Source organism: Polypterus senegalus, chromosome 12, assembly GCF_016835505.1.
Source record: "Polypterus senegalus isolate Bchr_013 chromosome 12, ASM1683550v1, whole genome shotgun sequence".
NCBI classification, from domain to species: domain Eukaryota; kingdom Metazoa; phylum Chordata; class Cladistia; order Polypteriformes; family Polypteridae; genus Polypterus; species Polypterus senegalus.
The window spans coordinates 136,346,502-136,370,502 of record NC_053165.1 but is presented as its reverse complement, the minus strand read 5'-3'; the positions used below and the strand labels follow the sequence as shown (position 1 = coordinate 136,370,502).

The 24,001-nt window shown below is 36.6% G+C and overlaps 1 protein-coding gene across 1 annotated transcript; it reads left to right on the top strand.

Moving 5' to 3' along the window:
• Nucleotides 1–601: 601 nt before the first annotated feature.
• wdr61 (WD repeat domain 61) lies at nt 602–23,798 on the top strand. The gene is made up of 11 exons (XM_039773566.1): nt 602–774; nt 2,740–2,787; nt 3,289–3,316; nt 3,637–3,742; nt 8,557–8,729; nt 11,279–11,427; nt 11,519–11,612; nt 13,328–13,421; nt 14,973–15,065; nt 20,410–20,488; nt 23,442–23,798. Exons 2-11 carry the CDS (start codon nt 2,776–2,778, stop codon nt 23,529–23,531), a joined length of 918 nt encoding a protein of 305 aa, XP_039629500.1. The 5' UTR covers nt 602–774; nt 2,740–2,775; the 3' UTR covers nt 23,532–23,798.
• Nucleotides 23,799–24,001: the final 203 nt, after the last annotated feature.

The window sequence follows — 24,001 nt, the reverse complement described above, 5'->3', positions numbered from 1 at the left end:
TGAACAGGGAGTCAGTAAAGTTGAGAGAGAATGGGTGTAATATGTTCAGTGGATTTAGAACAGGTTATTATCCTGGCAGCAGAATTTTGAAGAAGTTGTAAGTGATGGATATGTTTATGTGGGATGCCAGATAGAATAGCATTACAATAATCTATACGTGAGGTGACTAGGGCATTAACCAATACTTCAGTACTGTGTTGCGTAAGAACAGGACGAAGTCTAGAAATGTTTCGGAGATGGAAGAAGGCAGTCCGAGAAATGTTACTTATATGGGAGGAATTATTTAATCATAATTATTATTATTATTTAATAATGGCCATTATTAGTGTATAAATGGATATAAATAATTGCATTTAAACGATTCGCCAAAATCTGTTGTATGCAAAAGGTACTGTTTTAAACGTTATTGTTTTTTCATCAGAAAACCCGGTTTCTACGTCTACCTGAATTACTTTAAAATGGCACTTTTGCCACTCGCAATATGGCGGATGCGCTGATGTATCGTGTCGACTGTGCAACACAGTGAATGTGGCGTCTACCTATATATGTCTATGGTTTTTACGGTGCCTGTCACTTTCACGCATGCGTAAACAATTTTACCTTCCGTTATTCTTTCAATACGCATGTGCGCTTGGATCGAGTAGGATAGCGATCAAGCGAAGCTCAAAGTGGAGGACCGTCTATCCTACAATCCTTTGCAACCGGCTACCATGGCTGCCTCCTCTCAATGAGCGCTGTGAAATTGCAAACAAGCCAATGTATCATTACTTTAAGGTAAAACTACAGTCTTTTTTTATACAGAACTGTATTAGAATTGGAAGGTGAAAATGTGGTTATGTTTCTCAAAAGATTATTTTGATTAAAAAAATAACCTGATGTCTACTGCTGAAGAGCTACATTTGTTTTGTTATGAAAAACGTTCGCGTTTCGGTTATAAGGCATTTATGTAATCGTGGAACGTTTGTACATTAATGTGTCTGATGTAGCTGAAATAAGGTACGTAACATAAAACTGTTTATCGCGGTTACGGGTATAACGGCGAATATGCCGTGAATTTTGTTACCAAGCGTTTGTCAGCAGATGGCCCATCGTATTCATCACTTTTCCATATACTTAAGTACAATCTGCAGTTGAACAGTCTGTGATTTTTTTTCAAAGCATTAATTCCAGTAATTTTTCAAAACTTTCAAAAACTCTTTAAAGTTCAGCACTTCCCACAACTTATGTACCGATTAGGGTGGTCCTGAGAACACGCCGAACTGAACCAGTCAGCCCGCCCCCTTCTTTACAAACAACTATTCAGATCGTTCTGGGAGATTCCTAGGTCAGTAGGGAGGTGTTTGTTATTCTGTTTCCGAGCACCTTGTCCTGGTGTTCTACAGGTGAGTCTTGGCTGTCGAAGGCGTTACCTGTATTACCATCGGCAAATGATCGGTTTGTCATCAAAACCTACGAAGAAAACTAATTTCGGCCGCCCCTACATTGGATCGTGGCTATGGTGACCCACTCGATCAGTCAGTATCGGGAAATATCGACAACTACTTCTTTTGGCTGCTTCCGTTAGGGGTTGCCACAGCGGATCATCTTTTTCGATATCTTTCTGCCCTCTGTATCTTGTTCTGTTACACCCATCACCTGCATGTCATCTCTCAACCCATCCATAAACCTCTTAGGCCTTCCTCTTTTCTTCTTGCCTGGCAGCTGTATCCTTAACATCCTTTTCCCAGTATACTCCGCATCTCTCCTCTGCACCAAACCAACGCAATCTCGCCTCTCTCACTTTGTCTCCCAACCGTCCAATTTGAGCTGACCCTCTAATGTACTCCTTTCTAATCCTATCCATCCTCGTCACACCCAGTCCAAATCTTAGCATCTTTAACTCGGCTACCTCCAGCTCTGTCTCCTGCTACTGTCCTGTAGAACTTCCCTTTCACTCTTGCTGGTACCTGTCTGTCACAAATTACTCCTGACACTCTTCTCCACCCATTCCACCCTACCTGCACACTTTTTCACCTCTCTTCCACAATCCCCATTGCTCTGTACTGTTGATCCCAAGTAATTCAACTCCTCCACCTTCACCAGCTCTGCTCCCTGCATCCTCACCATTCCACTGACCTCCCTCTCATTTACACACATGTATTCTGTCTTGTAAAAAAAAAATAATAATAATAATAATATCAATTTTTTTGATTTTTTGCCATTGTTTTAACACAATAAGGCCATGGTTCTACAGGTAGGCCCATATATGCATTCACAATTAACCGTGTCCCAGTTAACCATTAATCATGACAATTTGCTGAGAGTAGTAACATCAGCCATGAAAAGAAATACAAACTACTATTATTCTTTAGAGACACTTCAGAGACTGAGATTAGAACCGCACTCAATATAAGGAGATTGTAAAACATTGATAACTGGTCTGTCATTTATTGTTAGTTACTATTAACTGTTTATTATTTACTAATGGAATAATTGAATGAGACATTTTAAAAATACAGGAATGGAAAACCCATGGGGCACTACAGTAATAGTTTAAAGTAAACTCCATAATATCTTTGTTATTGTTTTTTATCAATGTTTTTTCCAGATGTTTAAATTGCAAATTTTATTATTCTGTATTCAACTGAATAGAGAATGTATAATGGAGGTTGTAATGATCCTTGAAAATCTTTGTTTATATTCATCTGCTGTGCTGGAAAGCAGATAAGTATTAAAAAGTTAATTGTCTTTTTATTGCAGAATACATTTGTTTAATCATCAGATATCAGATTAATCATGAGCACTCAAGTAAGTATTGCAAATAGAAGCATTTCAGTTGTGCAGTTAATAACACATGAATAACTGGATTTGCACTTTGAGCTGCATCTTTTGTATGACCGTGTGCTACAGAAGTAAATGTTGTTGTAGAAATACTGTCATCATAATCAAGTGCCAATCCTTAAAATCCCCTTACCTTGGAGTTGTTCAGTGGCAGGAATACTTCTTATTATAGGTTGTAGTTAGCTATATATATATGTGTGTAAGATTCTGTGTTTATGGCATGTATTGAATGAGAAGTTAGACTTAACAGAAAATGTCATTTTGATTGGTGCATGAATTTCTGTAAATCTCCCCCTCTACAGTTTTGAATGTTAATGTTTTGTGAAGTCAGTATTTTTTTGGTTAGTTTCAGCCTCATAATGAGTTCCCATGTATGCAGTTTATAGGTGCAGTGTATGTGACTAGATATGTTTTTATTTTGATTCAGATAAGTATAAAATAATTAATTTATCATTATCTCATTTGCAGTATAGCATACTTTTCAAGCAAGAACATGGTGAGTAATGTAAATGCAGAATTTTCAGTTTAATATTGAAATTATTACTTTTTGTTTGTGTGTTAAATAAAATTGTAGTGCTTTAAAGTAAATTTTTGCATGTGCATTCTGATGTTAATTTTTATTATGTATTCTTATTGCATAAATAACAAAGAAAAAGCCAAATTAACCTATTTGTCACCATTTACTGAAAGAAAGTTTGCCATATAATATAAACATTACATTTATCCTAATGACTAAAACAAACAGCATGATGATAACCTTTTTGAAAGTATATGATTAATAATAGTGTTTATTTTATATGCATGTAATCCTTGTAGCACATGATGATGCTATTTGGACTGCAGCATGGGGGAAGAATGAAAGAGATGGTTCAGAAACAGTCATAACAGGGTCACTGGATGATCTGGTTAAAGTATGGAAGTGGTAAGTGTAATTTTTGGTGTTCAAAATGGCATTAAATTAGAGGAAAAGGGGAAAAAAATAAGAAAAGAACACTTTTAAGCATAGTCAATTGAGGAGTTCTAAGATAAGGGTTAATATATTCTGTTTTCAGACTACATACAAATTGAGTTAGTGATGGAGTTAGTTTTTTTTTTTGTCTGCACCTAAAAAGGGCTTCTTGTTAATGCTAATAACGTTGAGTTTACAATCTTAAAATCAATTGTTAATTTGCAAGGGTTTCCACAAACTCGTAGCTGAAGTGGCATGTTAAATTCTTCATGTTCAAACCCGAAGTGTTTCTTAACCTTTTGCACCAAGCTGTAACAACAGAATTCAGTTGCCAGATATAAAATATACTAAACTGGCATCATTATAATACTGTAAACATTTAGACTTGGTTACATTTAAATTTATACTTGAGATGTTATAATGTTTATGATGTAATGTGTTAATCTTATCATTTTATAGATTAAACTAAGAATTCCTACTGTTAATATTTACAGATGTATGAGCTAATACAGTAATATTTTAATGTTCTTTAAAAGTTCTGAAAAATCATTCTATTGTTGCAGCTAGCTTTACTTTGACATTTTCTGCGTTAGTCGATTACAGAGAGAAAGAAAAGCAAAAACATGATGGTATGGGGAGGGAGGGAGAGAGAGAGTACAGCTGCAGAAAAATAAATAAATAAAAATCTAACGCACATTGTTTAAGTTAAAACATTACATTGCAAGTTATTACAGTGCATTCCAAGCAAAGCTTGTGGAGCCTAGTTACAACTACTGTAAACGTTCTGCATTGAAGCTACAGGTGATTTGCAGTTGCTGAATTCTTTTTACAGCTATTATGTCAAAGTGGCCTTGATATACACATTATGTCTTCATTCTGCATTGTGTATAAGACAAGAAAGAGTGAGTTTAGTGGAGAGCGACTTATGGTAGTCAGCAGGTATACCATCGTGCTTGCTTGTTGACTAATGTAACAACGCCCTGGACAGTGACCAATGAACAATATCATACAGCACATTAGCAAACCCCTAGAGCAGTGCAACACAAGATATAGGTAAAGCTGCAGTATGTGGAAATTACACTTCTACTGTCTTGTTAAAGTATGAGATGGTGTCAGACTTTCACCTTAGCTTTGCCTGCACTGCGTTAGCTCTGTATCTAATGTGAATTGTTTAAAGGGGGTATGTGCCTTGGAAATATCAAAGTTCCTTGTCTTAGGGCAGATGATTTATACCAGACAGGTGTGAATGCTAAGCAGGCCATCATCACTTAATGTTTTTGCATAGTTGTTTTCTTTTATTCACCAGTTTCAAATTACAAGACTTTCTTTCAATTGTGCTTGACTTATTGTCTATGTATTTGAGAAATATACACACTGCAGTGTCCAAATGAGTGAGGGAACTTTAACAGTTATATTTACTTCATTTGAGGGTTGTACAAAAGTTACTAATTACTGTATATAAGTCAAATACATATGTACATAATTTGCACATTGCCACAAGGCTGCGCAGGCAGTGTCTATGTAGTCTAAAAGTTAGTGAGAAGTCAAGGAAAATGACATATTTTATTAGCTAACTAAAAAGATTTTAATATGCAAACTTTCGAGGCAACTCGGGCCCCTTCTTCTGGCAAGATGTAATGCAAAAACTGGAGTTCCCTGTGTTTATATACACCCTAGGACAAATAACATTGGAAAACCTTTAAGTGAGACATCTTAAATGTAAAAAATCAATAGACCTCTTCAGGCTAAGATTCATTTAGCAAGCGAGGAGAACAATGTATGGTTAAGATAGTTGGATAAGATAATTGTCCAACAAAGTCTCTTGAAGTTTCTGATGAGTTTTTCAAAACAATGTGGATCTGTAGTCAGGTTGTCTGTGTCAGTCCGAGAGATGCAAACTATCCTCATATCTGGCCATAAAACTCTTGTCTCTAGTTAAACCATGTTGTAATGTAATGTGTTAAATTGTAGCACAAGTTTGACTTACCATACTTTTCTCTCTTGCTGTGTTCTGAAGTTGCCCATAAGCAGTGTGACTTTAAAGACCCTCTCACAGTGTCAATCAATGGCTGTTGAAGTGGGCTGCTACATGAACATCTGTGTTGCCATGCTTTATGTGGAACCTGTGTAAATACATTCCTTGGTGGAGTGTTTGTCCAGTTTCTCCCACCTAGAGTACAACCAGATACATCCAGGACACCACGGATTTCTTTTTTAAAAAAAAAAACAACAAAAAAAAAACTGTCTGCTATAGGCCCCCTTACCTGAGGGAACCTTACTGGCCACAATGGTTATATATAAACACGGGGAACTCCAGTTTCTGTATTACATCTTGCGAGAAGAAGGGGCCTGAGTTGCTTCGAAAGCTTACATATCATATTCTTTTTATTCAGCCAATAAAAGATGTCATTTTGCTTGACTTCTCACTACATTCATAATGGCTACCACGGTACAACACCCTAGTCTGAAAGTTAGGAGTGATGTGCAGGTACCTGTTCTCTTCACATTCTCATTCCATTTTTCCTGCCACTTGCCTTAGTAAAGAAAGACATTGTCTGTCATAAGAGAGGAACAAGCTCTTTTTCTGAAACATTTAATTTTTTCTCCTTCATGGTGAGTGTTTGTGAGTCCTTTTATGTTCATTTTAGAAACATTTGACGGTGGAGTGCTGTTTTTACACTTGTTTGTTTATTATCATGTGATAATGAATATGAAGTAAACATGACAACTTTATTTCATCCCACCAAAGGACTAAAAATGACACCATATAATGAAAGTAACTGTCACCTCATTGATTTTTTTCGATCAACTTATAATGTCTTCTTGTATGTGACTTAAGGGGCTGGGTTAAAAAAAGTACAGGACAGCCCTTGTGATCCGCATATTCGTGATTTTTGTCATCCACAGTTAAATGGAAGTTGTTTTGCAAGTTTTCCAGCCTATTGTGGAAAACTGCAGATGATGCTATAGCAGCACCTCTTAAATGGACTGAAAATCCCAGCAACCCCAGGAGTACTGTGTTATTGGGCAGCTTCAGCAATAGCCCAGAGGGCTGTTGGGGGAAACAAGATGAGGGCTCTAGTTATAAAAGTGAGCCATAAGGATCGCAGTCAGTGGTCTGTTTTTGAGTGCTTCACTGCACAATTGGATTACAATTAAACACACTGGATTACATGTTTATAACATGATTATGTTTTTGTCCTGTGCCCACTTGTTTGTGTGATTGTGTCTTGGTTGGAAAGTGTCGTCTTCTTCTGGGAGCACTACCAACTTCTACAAATCTTCACTTACATCGTCATCCTGGTAGGAGAAAACTTTACATAACTTTCAGGGGGCTGTTCACAGGGGATTTAATTTCATAACTGCACCACCGTCATCTGCAAAACTAAGTGTTTATCGTTTTGTGCTTAGTGTTTTGTTGGATGTCTTTTTGTATCTGTAATATTAATGATTTTTGTTGTTTGCTACTATAAATATACACACTAATTTATCATTAGTTTAATTTTGCGAAAAGTTACAGTTCACTAAACAACTACTGAACTACACACTTTTTTGTCTGGGGTATGCTACTCATCTCTGTCTCTGCAACCAGGCTCACACACAGGGTACAGTTGTATGCAACAGAAAATTGATTTAAATAAATATGTTTTATATTTACTGGATAACCATAAGTGTTGTACTAAAAAAAAAAATTTTCTGTAGTGAATAGTGGTGTATCAGTACACAAATTTTACAGCGTAGTAGTTATCTTGATTTTTGGATTCACTATACCAATACAATTTGTAATTAACAAAGAAAACACATTACTCACAAAAAGAGATATGCAACATTAAAACTTGCGATTTATGATTGCTTTGCTAGAATAAAGATAACCAATAGCAAATGAAAAGAGGTGGCATCTTTAAAATTGATGTATGCAAAACCGGTAGATAAATTTGGTTGGCTGATTGGTTAATTGTATGTGTAAGTATTTGTTCAGGTGGATTCTGGGATCATAAGGGTATTAAGTCATGGTCTGTACGAAGTGGCTACTTTTTTTCCCCTCCTTTAGAGATTCATTATTATTTTAATAAAGGTGGGCTGGACTTTTTTAATTACACCACATTGTTGATGACATTATGTATCAAACCAGCAATCCTGTGAGACAAACTAATTGTGGGACAAAGCATGTTGTCTGACACTGACAAGGCTCTTTAACAGAGTAGTGGAGTAGGAAAAAAAAACACTACATTGTGAAGGGGTCTGGCTGTAAGTTGTACTAATCTAGATAACAAGCTAACCATTCAAAATTACCAAAAGGCCAATCGTGGAAGTGAAATGCAAAAACAGACTAGGAAAATACTGTAGCTTTGCATAGTGCGTCTGGAGTAACTCAATGCCAGTATCGGCACAGGTGAAACAAACAATTGAATGTCTGCTTTTGCCTCTGAATAAGATTGTGTTTAAATTACAGTTGTATTTGAATAGTGAATTTTGATTCATCAGCTGTACAGAATGTGGATTCATGGTTCATGTTTTTAGGATTGAAAAAATAAAGACTGAACTCGTGTCAAAGTTGCTTTTAAAATGAGAAATGTTATAAAAATATTAATTTGTGGTAAATATATTTTCCATGTTAAATTTTAGAGGACTGCTGAGCTGATGAAATAAAGCACATATAATTACCCAATTGAATACTCTATTGAAAGATTTAAATCGATTCCTTAAATAAAAATCTGTTTTGTAATATCCAGTTTTTATGATTATTTTTATTTTATAATGACAATCATTTTTTGCCCATTTCTTAGGACAGACGAGAAGCTTGAATTACACTGGACACTAGAAGGTCATCAGCTTGGTGTGGTTTCTGTAGATATAAGTCATAATGGTAGCATTGCAGCATCTAGTTCTTTAGATGCTCATATTCGCCTCTGGGATTTGGATTCTGGTAAACAGATAAAATCAATGGATGCAGGTCCAGGTAATGAATCTGTGGAATTTTACATTTTTACATTTGCTGGGTTTATTCCTTTAAAAAGAATTTTGTGACTATGTTAATTGTTAAATATGCTGCACAAAAGTAATTAATTATTGCTTGCAAGGATTCATTACAATGACACATTGCTCATTTTAGTGTTAATCTGTGGTATGTGACGGGAGCATCTGTATGTCACCAGCCTTCTGTTTCATTGTGGACGATTTTTGATATAATACTGACAAACGCATTGTTTCCTTAACAGGCGGTGGTGAAAAACTTTAATCTTCTGGGTTATTTTTTAAATAATTCAGTGGGAAATATTTGTTTAACTTGGAACTACCACCAAGCTGCACAACATCACTTTAAAACATGCCCTTTCTTAGATGCTAAAGTAACTAAGGTGTTTTTCCCATATTGTTTAAATTCTACCAAGATAAACAGTAAGACAAACTGTCTGCCCAGTAGCCTACATTACAATACTCTCAATGCCAATTCATTGAATCAATATCCTACTGCATCTAGATTCTATTGCCCAGACATGAAGACTATATAATTCCTTCCTCGTTTTATATGTTATAAATATTTGCCAAAACAAAAGAAAGAAAGAAATCAGTTGCTCACCTCCTTGTTAAACAAAAAAACTAAGGTCACATCTTTAGAATTTCAGTAAATGTTGCCTCTTTGAACACTCATTGGGTTATAATTGTACTACAGTGCGTAATGACAAACTGTATTGTGGTCCTCCAGAACTAAGAAATGAGAGAACCTCTGCCAGTGTTAAGGCTTGCAGGCAGTGCTGCTCAAAGCCCATTTGGAGCCCTAGCCAGGATTAACAGACATAGTCCCTCATTAGTGTCCAAAGCTTTGTGCATATACTGCAGACTTTAAGGTAGTGAGCACCCCCTGGTGTATGGAGTTTGCACACTTTGACGACTATCGGGTGGGTCCTCTTGGCTTTACTTTCATTAACGGTGCCCACTCATTAATATCATAGTTTAAGAAACACAAACACAGTGCCCCTTTGTGTACTATCATGGGCATTATTATCATACTTTAACAACTTGTCCCCCTTGGTGTCCAGACTGTGCATCACATTTCTTTCATAAATGCCACCCCTCAGAAGATGCCATTAGCAGACACCTGTGTCGCCTAATGAATGGACCAGCTCTTCTTGCTGGAATGTTATTGAGTAGAGTGGTTTGCTGCTCTTTTTGAGATGGATCAAATGTTTCACTTGGCCTGCTGTGGTTTAACGTTTACAATACAGTGCTTTCAAAATCAAATACTGCAAGATTTTATATCTTGTAAAAATGCATAATGTTTAGAATCTTAGCTTGGTGCCAGTTATCCATAGTGCTCACAAGCACTCTCTTGATGACAGTCAGTGTAATGAGTTCTTCTGTTTGGTGATTTTCAGAACTAAATTGTTACCACAAATAAGCAGGTTGAATGGAGATCACTTTAAATCCCTCAACATGTTCCATTTTGGTGATTTCTCACTCTAGCCACACAGTGGCAGCAGTCAACACTGTAACAATCTCAAGAGCAGGCCCTTCTTTCTTAGCCTAACCTTCCAGATTTACTTTTTGCAGCTAAATCTAAGATTGGTTGTTATAGTTGAGCTTGTACACTGAAAAGAGTTAGCAGTATGCAAGACAAACTTCTTAAGCTTGTACCTTGTTATTTCTGGATTATTAAATAATAGTTACATTATTACATGTATAAAAAAGTTAAAACAATTTCTAGCCATGCCTTTTTGTGAAGCAGTGCCCAGCTAGATGATACAGATATGAAAGCCATATCACACAAAGTATTTGTCACCCTTTGTCCCCTGCATTTGTCTGCTGTTCTGTACCTTCTTGACATTTTCACAAGTGTTTTTACTTGTGTACTGTATTTTATTGTATAATTCCAGTAACCCTATTTTCAATTTTTTATTCACTTTGAAATGATACCTACTAAAACAATCAATGATTAATTTAATAATTGGTTATTGTAAAAATTACTTCGCCATTGTTACTCATGTTTTGAAATTTTGTTTTTCTGTTTTTTTGTATTAGTTATTTATATTCAGTTTCACTTTTAAAGTACTTTTTGGGCTGGCCCTTCCTTTTATAGTACCACAGGACACGAGGAATAGACGAACATTTAAAGTGACAGTACGTTTATAAATCATCAACAAAAAACGAATTACATAAAAATATGAAAAATAGTAATGTAAAACAACACATTAATACAAGTTGGGGAAAACACTGGCTGAAATGCAATAAGTAATAAATGAATAGAAATTTTTTTTTTTAACTCTACTGTTTAACTTTCTGTGCCTGCAGCTATCCCACTTTTTGCAGTGAGTTTATAACATCTTGAATTTCGGAGAGCCTCAAAGGCTAATTGGACTCCTTTATTCTGAGAGTATCAAGCTGATGTAGTTTTATTTTTATCATAATTATTGAAAGTGATGCTTTGTGAATATACTCTAGTGCAAACCAAAATCATTTCAATTCACATCAAAGTTTTTTTTTTTTTTCTCCCCCCTATGCATTTAATTTTAGTGGATGCCTGGACTGTGGCCTTTTCACCGGATTCCAAGTATGTGGCAACAGGAAGTCATTTAGGAAAAGTCAATATCTTTGGTGTAGAAAGTGGGAAGAAAGAGTTTTCTTTGGACACAAGAGGAAAATTTATCCTGAGTATAGCCTATGTAAGGATTGCTTTTTGTCCTCTTCTCAATTAGTATGCATAAATATCATTTACTCTTATGCCATGGGTCAAATATGTTCCTTTTTATTTAGAGTCCAGATGGGAAATATTTGGCTAGTGGCGCAATAGATGGCATTATCAACATTTTTGATATTGCTACGGGAAAACTTCTTCACACTTTGGAGGGTAAGAAAACCGTTTATGTTGTTAAAAGTACTGTTTACATAGTGCTACAGCACCCTATTATTTATTGATTAAATTGTTCTTTGATTCTTGTTAGAAAAATAGGGACATTTCCAATGTTTAAATACTTCAAATTGCCAGCAATTTTGTGAATTCCATTCTAGACTTTTTCCCTCAAAAGCACACAATACTGACTACAATCTAGTGTTTGTAAAACTGCGCATCACTGTAAAAACTGGGTTATCTAAATGTAAAATTTTATGTTTTAAACTTCTTTTGGCAAATACCAATGTTAAGGCTGATGTATCATACATATCTGAACAGAAATTAAACAACTTAAAGAGCCTGACAGTAAATAAATTGAGAACTGTTCTGATTAATACAGATGGATGAGTTGTATTTTATATTATGAAACCACCTTATCTTTAGAGCAGGAGAAATTAGATATCGGTGAGGAATTGGTGACTAATAAAGGTTAGAGTGATGTCCAGAGTTAAATGTTATAAGGATTAATCCAAACTAAAGTTCATGTCTTTTTATTTAAGCGTTCTCGACATGGACAGACTTTATTGAATTTGGAAAAAATGAGAAACTCTTCTTTTGGATGAAAAATATTTAGAACAAGGGATTTTTAATCATCTTCTGTTTCACCTCACTAAAGCAATTTAAATTGGGTACACATGGCTTGGCAGTCATCATCCTACAAAGTAGACTAGGTTTCAGAAAGGCTTCTTTTAACAGCAGCATTAAAAGAAATGCCTGCATTTTGGCACTGAACCTAGAGAGACACTATAACTGCTTGCAAGTATTGGAAACAATTTAATAAACATAAAGTACACCGCCTTTAATCAGTGGCTTATGGCCATAATATGCTATCACGCAGTGATCCTAATATGCTGTGGTTAAAAATATTTAAAATCAGCTTGTGCTCAAATGCATGATGGGTTAAGCACCAGAGGATATTGGAATATCGTTTATATTTGATGTATTTGTCATTTTTGTCAGAGCATCTTGATATACTATTGCCTGTACAGAAAAGGCTTTTCTTAGATTTGAAAAGAAGCCCGCATATGTGGCCTTGCATGGAATGGGCCTAAAAGTATAGCCTGGGTTAGCTGTTTTATACAAACCACAAAACCTCAATATATTAAAAAAAATGTACTCTCAGGCATTTCTATTCTCAGTCAATGCACAAGATAAATTGTCTTTCATCTTTTATTTGAATGTTACTATAATTCAGTTTTCCTTCTGTCCATACAATAATGTAAAGATTCGAGAATTCCAAGAGAAACCTTGGAACTAAAGTTTAGTGTTTCTTTCTTGTAGATGTTACGTTACTCTGTAGTTCAGAACAGAACTTTACATAAGAGTAAATGTTTCAGATAATGGATTATTACTAAAAGGTTCCTGGACGATCCACAAACTACAAAGTTCCTTTATGAACCCTACTTGAAATTTGATATCACTGAAGGAAAACCCTTTGTTTTGATTCTATTACTGATTGGCTTCATCCATACAAATAACAACTTTGCCGACCACATTCAGACTAAAATACTCTGCGTTTATGTATACACCCTACAATGGTAACTTTTTGGATTCTTGAAAGGATTTACAAATGTATATATTTTTTCATTTAATGGTAATACACATCTTCTTTCTCTGCTATTTTGCTAATTAATATGCTAAATAACCTCTTAATGTTTTTTTTTTCTTCACAGGTCATGCCATGCCAATCAGATCTTTGACATTTTCACCAGATTCCCAACTTTTAGTCACTGCATCCGATGACGGATATATTAAGATTTATGATGTGTATGTTTTGTTTTGTTTTGTTTTTTATTTAGGTACATTCTCCAATTGGAAAACAATTATGAAACAAATTAGGAAGCCCTTGATTCTTTGAAAATTCATCAGTTGGTTTATTCTGCAGTTTAGCTGAAGTGTCTGCAGTGATGACTGTCATTAATTTTTAACATTAGTTTCTATAGAAATTGAATTACATTTTTATGCTCATTAAGGAAGAGTTATTTTAATGTAATTGCATTACTTCAATTAGTATTACAAAACAAATTGATATTACATCTTTTGAAGTTACATCATGGGCCACGGAGATTGCAAGAGAAGTTGATATGGTTGCTGTATTAACAGTATTTTACTTAGTGTTACTGTGAACCTCTATATAAAATATATGTGTGTTGCATATTAAATCTGTTCAAAAAGGTAATGCTATCCTCATGTGGCCCATCTTCCCACAAAGAGTTACTGGAATTTAAGGGGTCGGTCATGTGAGGAAAAATCCTCAAGAGTCAGAGGTTAGAAAGAAAATCTGAAAATGGATGGAGTCTGTAATACTGTATCCCATGCCTCGAGAGCTGTAGTTTCCCAATTTCTGAAACAAACGGGGAGTAACCAGATGTTGATACCTTAATGTCTGGTGCTCAATTAGATCCAAGTCTGTATTCTGTTAATCCCCAAATTAATTAAGTTAAGTTATTGCTATAGGAGGTTTTAGTTCAATCTACCCGTAAAACTCTTGGAAGCTTTTAAAGAATTTAGAGTTTGGTTGAACCAGTATACATTGGCATAAACAAGGAACAAAAAGAGTATTCTTTATTTTATTGAATAAAGTTAAACCCAGTATCCTGTGAAAATCCTGAATGGACATGAAATGAACATACAGACTATGTAGATAGCAGGGTGGCATGGGGGCACATTGATTAGTGCTGTTGCTTCATGAGTCAGGCATCCGTTCTTCAAATCCTGTGCTGTTGTTTGTTTAGATTCTCCATTTTTTCCATGTCTGGATGGAGTTTCTTCTGGGTACACATGATCTTCCTACCTTATAAATAAAAATATGAATTTTAGGTAAATTGGTGTCCCCGAGAGGGCCCTATGGTGGACAGGTGATCTGCTTTGTGACCAATGCTATATGCAAGTTCATATTTTGAAAATAAAATTTATTAGCAGAAAATTCAAAAGTTCCCTGAAATGTAACCTGTTCTAAAATGCTTTTCAGTAAATGCATTCTATTGCCTGCAAAGATTGAGGACAACTCATTTAAGACCAGAAAGTAGCAGAGATCACAATAGTGTGTTCATGGTTTCCTTCCTGTATAAAATTTAAAATAGATCAGTGCAAGTTGCAACAATTCCATGCACTTATTTTTAATGTCTAAATTTTGTCTACCTTATTTATATAGCAGAATAAGGGTTAAACTTTTAAAATAGCATACATTTTAATGTGTTTCTCAGTTTTTGTCAGATTAATGGAGTTTCATGTTTAGAGATGTATCTAAATTTTAGTTTTCTTTCTTTTACTGGAGCAGGCACTTCCCATATTAACAATGATGTCTTAATTTTACAGGCAGCATGCTAACCTTGCTGGTACCTTGAGTGGTCATGGATCTTGGGTTCTAAATGTTTCTTTTTGTCCAGATGATGCGCACTTTGTTTCGAGGTGAGTATTTTTTTCTCAATGTTGGGCTCCCACAATGAAATATTACAGTATGCAGATGATATTCTACTCTTCTTTGGGAATGCCCTTAGTGATCTTCCAAACATTCTTAAATTATTTCATTCTTGTGAATGTCTTTATGTTTATAAAATAAACTGGTCAAAATGTCTTGTATGTTGTGTTCTGCAGCGGGTGCTCCTGTCGCCCAAAACGAACACAGACAGACACAGGACACAAGTTCAGCATACCCACTTTTATTATTTTCTTTTTCCCCTGTGGGAAATGCCTTCTCCCCTTTCCCACCTGTACAGAACAAACGCAGCACAAAACACACTTTACTTCTTCCTTTCTTTTCTCTCTCTCTCTTTCTCTCTCTCTCTCCACCTCAACTCCTCCAGCAAGCGTTTTCAACCTTCTCCTGACTCTGGCTCCTAGAGTAGTGGCGGCTGGCTCCTTTTATAGGACACCCAGAAGTGCTCCAGGTGTCCAATGACACCACTTCTGGATGCATTTCCAGGTGTGGTATAAATGCTGTCAGGCAGGGCTGCTCCAAAATTGAACACCCAGGTAGCACTGTGGGAGTCTGAGGCACTGCTGCAACCCAGAACAGCTGCCACCTAGCGCTACGGAAGAGGTAATGCCGTGAATAAGCTCCCTCCCCCCCAGTCCTTCCACTGTCGAGGCGTTACCTGGCTGTCTGCCACAACGTCTAAATTTACTTTGTAAAGTTTGCTCATTTCCCAAGGCTAATTCAAGGCAAAGGTACCATATCACTGCCAGATCTTGAATTATACCATTGGGCTTTGGAACTGCGTCCAGAATGACAATAAATGCCCCACTCTGCTGACCCTCCCTCATGGTTGCTGTTAGTCCACCCTCTCCTTCTCCATTATTAGGTTTAGGGCTTCAAAGACCGGTCCTCTAATCATTTACACTTTACAAGTATGGCATAAGGTGGAGAAGTGTCTTGGTCTACTCTCCTGTTTTTCATAATCCAACCCTGTGTATTGGAAGTGGCCTCATTACTTTCCGGCCTTGGCCTAGCAAAGGTATTCACACATTGGGTGGTATATTTGATGAATCCGGCCTTTGAGCATTCCAATCTCTAAAACCTTCCTTTTCTATCCATTCGTCTTCCATTTTTTATTCATTTACAACTTAGACCTATACACCTTGTGGTGTTTCAATTTCTTCTGTCCTTGCTTTCCATTCTTTGTAGAACTTCTTGCTTATTCTGTACCACAGTCTTAAACCAGTGTCAACATTATACATAGTGATGTGTAAGGCATCATATATTTCCCATTATCAATGAAGTCCACTTTTCAACTCTGTTTCACTAGTTTTTAAAAATGTCTGTCTTATTGATATTGAGGAATTCTGATTATCAACAAAGTCAATTTAAATTTGTCCACTAATTATATGTCACCACCCCTGTAAACAATATGTGGGGATTGTCCTCTGAAACTAATTGCCACTTTTGTTCCCTGAACACCCCAGCAACATATATGCATATGTCTTGTCTTTGTACTGCCCTTATGTAGTGATTTTTTGCCTTCGTGTGTCTGATTTTCTTACTTCCTTTCACTTTAATAACATCTCCTTGCTACCCCACATTTATCTAATTCTAGACTTTTCCTTACATCATTTATTAGTTATCTAGCAGAGGCTAATTGCAATAGGGACAATCATTGCAAAAGTTGCCCTTGCCTCTCACTGGAAATCTCCTGATTCCTTTTCTCTTTCTTTCTGAAAGTCTTTACTTGTTTAATCATATTTTTAGGAATTGTTTGGCCTTAAGGTCAACGGAGCATCTGACTTTTACATTGATAAATGGACAGATATAGTACAGTTTGTTCAAGCACAAGGATATCACCCTGGGTCCTGGCCACAGCCCGAATCCTTAGCTTTTCTTCTTCTTAATGAGATTGGCGCTGTGCCAGTCTCTCTTAGGCTCCTTTATTTATTTATTTTTTTTGTTTGTTCTCAATTTAATGTAGCAGGGTTGGGTTGGGTTATGCGGTGACCGGGTGAAGGGTGAGCACTGAGCATTGTCAAAATGGCTTATTTTTTCCTTTAGTGTGTGCTGCCTTTTGTATTCCAAAGTATGATCACCAAAAATATTTGTGTATGTTTTTACTTCCCATCCCCCTAAAGTGTTTAGTAATATTTGAACAGCATAATTTAATGCAAGAATAACCCCGAAGTCATTATCAGTGACAAAGATAATAAAGTGATGGAACAGTGTTTGATTGATGAATGATGCTGAAACCCCCCTTCCCCACCCCAAAAAAAAAACAAGTAATTGACTGGCCAAAATATATGCAGTTTTCTATTGCCATATGACTATCAATAGAAGCCATGTATGTTTTAGTTTAGTAAACTGCTAAAAAGAGTTAAATCAGGCATACTGTATGTGCTTTATTTTTATTTTTTTTTTTCTCTGCATCATGCATTTTAACTATTAGATAAGATGAAAGCTGACCTCCACTTTAGTTATTTGAATTTATTGTACATGCAATTGAGGGTCAGCTAGTTCACTGCTATCTTATTAGTTCAAACTGAGTCCCTTTCATTTCAGTTTTAAGTACTGAAAAAAGTAATCTTTTACAGTTTTTTGTTAATTGCTAAAACACCATATCCCATTCTCAGAACAAAACTGTCAGCTGCCAATACTACTTTATTGAATTTGTGACTCTTCTGGCAATACCTTAAAAAATGCTGACCTTGTTAGAAATATTTTGCAGATTTAATTCACCTTTATTTTTTATTTTACTATTATTTTTGCAAAACTTAAAACATATTCTCATTCATGAAATTGCACATTGATGTACTTGTGATGCAAAATGGTAAGCATAGGCGGCAGACGTTGAATACCATTTTAGCACAGATGCCATCATTTACACACAGTAACTCGCAACTGTGTGTAATAATGTGACAAAACCAACTGAAAGAATATAACCCAGTACAGAGTGCACAGGTGATTTGAATGTTGGTACCAATAATGGATGGAAAGAAGAGGCGAAGGAGAAGCAGGAATATAATTAGTCATTGTGTCTGTTCAAAGTCCCTGGCACTGAAGCTAAAATTAACACTGGGATTCTTGGCCACCTTGGGGGCCATACAACACTGAACATCGTCTTATATTTCTGGGTGGTCTTCAGGATGTCTTGTTTTAGCACAGTAATATTCAACCAGTGTGCTGTAGCACAGTGGTGCACCATGACAGATATCCAGGTGTGCCATGAAAATAATAGTGTAGCATACCTGGGTCTGAACCTGAGAGAGGTGGTCAAGGCCTGTCTGAGAGGACAGGACTACCTGGAGAAACTGGGATTAAAGCAGCTCTGCAATCGCTGTGCTTCAGACACAGCACTTGGAGCACTTCTGACGTGTCTCTTGGCTGCTAAAGCCCATGTGCTTGGGCGTGTGTGGTCACCAGAAAGCCTCTCAAGACTCATGAATAGTGAGCATATGAATAAAGACATGCAGGTTAGGTGCATTGGCAATTCTAAATTGTCCCTAGTGTGTGCTTGGTGTGTGCCCTGCGGTAGGCTGGCACCCTGCCCGGGGTTAGTTTCCTGCCTTGTGCCCTGTGTTGGCTGGGATTGGCTCTAGCAGACCCCCGTGACCCTGTGGTTAGGATAATAGTGGGTTGGATAATGGATGGGTGGATGAATTGCTTCTGAGGCAGAGTGGGGCATTCAGAGGGACAAACCAGCTGGGAGACACTACCAAAGTGCTCACTAAGTGCTGTGTCTGCGAATGCTGAAGTCCGGGCTTTTTTTTTTTTTTAAACCAGCTTCTGAAGTAATTTCATCAGTTCGGACAGTTAAGCATATATATATGAAATATAAATTGTTTGTGGTTAGTAAAATAGTGGTGTGTCTTGGAATATTTTTGGTTACTAAAAGTGTACCACCACAGAAAAAAGGTTGGGTAACACTGTTTTAATATAATCATCAGGTTCATGAGCAGGCAGAGTACCTTGCCTGTGTTGCATTTTGGGACATTGTGATTTCCAGGTACGGAGTGGTTCAATATCGACCAGTGATTCATAAATGCTTGCCTTCTACCATACTCTTCCTTTCTCATCCCAGCAGAAGAGGTGTTTCTCTGCATGGTTGTGGTAAGAGAGGTCCACAGCTCCGGCACATTTGGAAATAACAGTTTGGCGCTCATATCCTCTGGTGGGGTGTGGTACCATGGCGGGAGTGGACAGTCCAGCACTTTGTGCATGTTGGCAAGATCACTCGCAACCTTAGTTAGTGCTGGAGCTGTGGTTGCCGCAGGTATGCCTCACCTTCACTGTAAAAAGGGAAGTGTGAGAGCTGAATGGGTCAGAAAAAACGAATGAGAAAGAAAGAAAGAGAACAGAAAGCAATACACACGTACCACTTGCTATGTATGTCCTCATTTGCCCGGCTCGTCCCAGTTACATTAATGACGGTTGCAGAACAAGAGGGTCCCCGCATGCAGCCGGGTGTGTGGAGCCAACCTGCTCCATCACAAGGGTGGGTAGAAGATCTATGACTGAAACCTCTACCAAGGCAAATGTCCTGCATGCAGTGTAATTGACCTATGGTTACACAAGTGTGGAGTCTTGTCAGACTGGATCTGGCAAACCAGAGGGTTCTCTGCCCCCAACCACACTTCCTGTTTAAACAGAACGTTGCCTGTCATATTGAACAGAGTTGTGATGCTGAGGCAGAATTGTGTGTTTACCGCTTTGGGAACAGAGTGGGCAGTTTAAAGAAATATATCTTGGCAATTGTGACAAACTATATGGAGCCAAGCCTGGATACCATCAAAAATAATTTATTTGCCAAGAATTGCTTTAATAGAATCTTGTGTTGAGTAATCAGTTTGATTGAGGAAAGCTGTTGTGTGATGGATTAATCACATTTGCTCAAATGTTACAAAACCTCCTTTAGTTCAACAGGCGAAATCTTGAACATGGTGTTAAAGGCCACCAAAATAATTTTTGGTATGGGTTTAATTTGAGATTTAATTACTGGAACTTGTCATTTATTATCTTATTATTTTGCAACCCAGATAAATGAACAGTTGTAAGTGAAAATGTGACCATCATGTCTATTTGATAAGCCCTTTAGAGGTAAATGTAAATATTATTGTGTTTACAAAAACGTCTTTTGTGTAAGCTGTATTATTTCTCAGGATTATTCATATTTTACAAAATCTGATAAATACCTGATATGCTGGCTTAATTTTTATTCATACAAATTTTATAAACTAGTGTCTTGATTAGTAAAAAAGAAAAATGTTGATGTTTTTGTCTATATTCATTTTATCTTTTAATGTTTTCTTTCCATTTGTTTTGTATTTGTAGCTCATCTGATAAGAGTGTCAAAGTTTGGGATGTTAGTTCAAGAACTTGTGTGCACACATTCTTTGACCATCAGGATCAGGTAGTGCTATTGCCTTTTGACATGTGTTTAGCCTTGGGCTTATGTCTGAATATTTTATTAAGTAAATAGTTTACATCCATTTTTATTTATGACATTTTAATCAATGTCTGTTTTCCTATCTGCTTGTGATTTTAGATCCACAGTGTTCTCCAAGTAAGATATTTGGTCAAGATGTACAGAAACATGATGCAATAAACATTTGTAACCACGACAGTTCAGCATTCAAATGTTACACTAGTAGTAATATTTAACATGAGGTTTAAAATTAATGGAGACATGCAGTCTTTTAAAAATAAATAATGTAAATTCACACTGAGCCACTTGCCATCATTAAGGTTATCAGAATATTTAGAATGAGAATGTAAGGTCGAAATTGAGTTGAAAGCTGTTCTTTCTGTAATCCTAACTACTCTACAAATGGATTATATGGAAGAACTTTCTTGGTTTAGAAGGTCCCAGTCACATCAGCAGTATCACAAAATAAGAAAAGTTGTTTGTGTCCTTAAGCCGACATCCCATTATGTGACATCTACACCACCAGTTGAGAGTTTTGGAACACCTCAGTTTTATAGAAATGCATACAGTTTAATGTCTTAATGTTATGTGAAATCCATACATAGAACAAATAAACAATGGCAAATAAAAAAAAATAAGTCAAGGATTTAAGTATACAAAATTTTATTCCGATTTTTCATTCAACAACAACATTTATTATATAGCACATTTTCATACAAAAAGTAGCTCAAAGTGCTTTACATACTGAAGAAAAGAAAAATAAAAGACAAAATAAGAAATTAAAACAAGACAACATTAGTTAACATAGAAAAGGAGTAAGGTCCGAGTAAGGCCCGCCAGGGTGGACAGAAAAAACAGAAAAAAACTCCAGACGGCTGGAGAAAAAAAATAAAATCTGCAGGGGTTCCAGGCCACGGGACCGCCCAGTCCCCTCTGGGCATTCTACCTAACATAAATCAAAGTAGCCACCTTTTGATTCAGTATGCCAGTCACTCTGTGCAAATCTACAACTATACCTCCAGCAAAGGAACCCCCAAGACCATCACACTTCCTCCTCCATGTTTGACAGTTGGTGTTAACAACTTGACGGCGTACAAACACCCTAAGTGATGAACTGAAAATTTCAAAATTTGATTCATCAGTCCGTATTTGTTCCAGTCCGTAGTAGTCCACAGCTGGTATTTCAAGGCCCTATTTTGTCCTTTAAGGAATGGCTTTCTTACTGCCACTCGTCCTGTCAGACCTGCAGCACAAAGTCTCCTCTTCACAGTACAAAGTGAAACTTACTTTTGTCAACTTGCACTCTTAAGCTGTGCTTAAAGCTGTTGTGCTGAGAGGCGCCTGTGATTGCGCAAGCTAGTGACCCTCAGAAACTTGTCTTCTGATTGGGTTGTGCCTCTGAGTTTGCCAGATCTCTTCCTATAAGAGTTTCTTCCACAATTGCCTTTGGATTGTGTTGGACAAAATTTCTCTAAATGAAAGGCCTACACTTCTAAGTAATGGACTTTTCTTGCTATCACTGGAAGTTACAACTTTCACCAGTGTAATATTGTCCAAGTAAGACTTCAGAGGGTGTAGTAACACAGTCTGTTCCAACTCTGACTTAAGACACAGACAGGGTTTTAAGTAATCAACAGAAATTGGAACATCTGTGCAAATTGTTTGTTTCAACATGCAAGACTTCATTTACTTAAACTGCTGCAGGACATCTGTAGGTTGTAACCGATTAGATGTTCTCTGAAGAAAGCCCATTTGTAATATTCTTCAGTAATAGTCTTAATTTTTCAGTTTTAGCTAACCTAACCTTTAAATTTAGACCTCTGGCAGTTTATTATTTACCTTTGAACCATTTTAGATCATTCATTGCATTTGAAATGATTAAATATGAAATAAAACTAAGGTGTTCTAAAAACCTTCTAGTAGTGCAGGCAAGTCCAACATACCTATTGACAACTGCAGTTGCTGATCTTTTCAGCAGACCATGTCAATTTACATGACAAGCAATCGCTGAGACTCTGAAATGTAACCTAGCACAGCCATGCTCACACCTTTTTCTGACAGCCAATATTGTTCCTCCTTGTGTAGGTGGTGCCATAAGAAGGGTTAATAGGTACGGCAGATTCAACCACACTCTCAGCCATTTTTAAATCTTTTTTCCATTCTCTTGTGGTGTTAAACACAAGATAATCAGATGAGCTTTTCTTCCATTTCTTCTGTCTCTTATTCCACATCACTGCATTGTACTTCCAGAATCATATTCATTGGTTGTCTGCTCTCATGCAGACAGAGCCCACCGCTACAACTAAAGACAAAATCAGAGCTGTTTGAGTTTGTCAGAGCGAGTCATGGTCTAGTTGGAGTGAGTGGCTGGGCATATCACATTACGTGACTGGCGACACAGGAGTGTGCCACTGACTGCCTTTGAAATACTAAGATTACGTAAATGAAGGCTACAACTGCTTATCGCTGGACAAGCCACATAATGTTACATGGCCTCTAGATAATGGAGGAATCCAATCATCAACTCACAGTTCTTGGTTAAAAAAAAATAAAAAGGGGGGGTACAGGGGGATCTGTTGGGAGTGGCTTCCACATATCTTTGATCTTCTAGCTCCCTGGTACATCTGGTCATGTCAGTTCTGACGTACACGTGGGCTCCTCCTGAGACAGAATAGACTCTGAGGTATCTGGAATTCTCAACCTGCTTTTTTTGTGGCTTTTCCTGTATTCAGAGGGTGGTTTGCCGACAGAGGTGCAGTGAATTGTGACATTGTGTTTTAGTTTTGTTTGATTTAAAGTGAATTAGCAATACTGTACATCATAAGAGAAAGAAAAATGTTGCATTAATAAAAAATTCATAATAATATTAAACCAGTTAAATATTTTTAACATCTACATCTATGAAAATCAAAAATAAAAAAATTCTTGTCTTTTTCAGGTTTGGAGTGTTAAGTACAGTGGCAATGGTTCAAAGATCGTGTCTGCAGGAGATGATCGAGCAATCCATATTTATGACTGTCCTCTGTAGCTGTGGCCAGGAAACTCTCGGATTTTAAGCAGTTTTGAAATTGCCATTGACACAAAATCCAAAGTCAGTAATCATGTTTCTATGTGGGACCCTGTTATACTAAACAGTTTGTATGACTCTAATCCATCATTTTTTTTTTTTTTTAAGAAACATTTTTGTAAATATATATTAAAACCAGTTGCTTTAGATACATATTTTTGGGTTCATTTCAAATTAAAAACAAACATTGAAAAAACTACTTCAAAAATAAATTCATTTTTAAGTTTCTCTTTTTCGATGTGCTAATTTAAATTACATGAGCTACTGTATTTTAATGCTTGAGCTAATTGCTTTACTCTGATCAGGCGTTTGTGGTGGTGTAATGTTGTCACTAAAGATGAGGAGAAGCAAACTGGGATAAATTTCAGTCCAAAGTAGCATTAAAACAATGTAAGTTGGAACTCTAGAATTAGAGACTTGAAATTGTCTTT

What these genes read in the sequence shown, in the direction of transcription:
- wdr61 (XM_039773566.1), top strand. An exon ending in ACTTCTTCACACTTTGGAGG is followed by an intron (nt 11,613 to 13,327) that starts GTAAGAAAACCG and finishes TTTTCTTCACAG; the next exon opens with GTCATGCCATGCCAATCAGA. An exon ending in GATGCGCACTTTGTTTCGAG is followed by an intron (nt 15,066 to 20,409) that starts GTGAGTATTTTT and finishes TTGTATTTGTAG; the next exon opens with CTCATCTGATAAGAGTGTCA.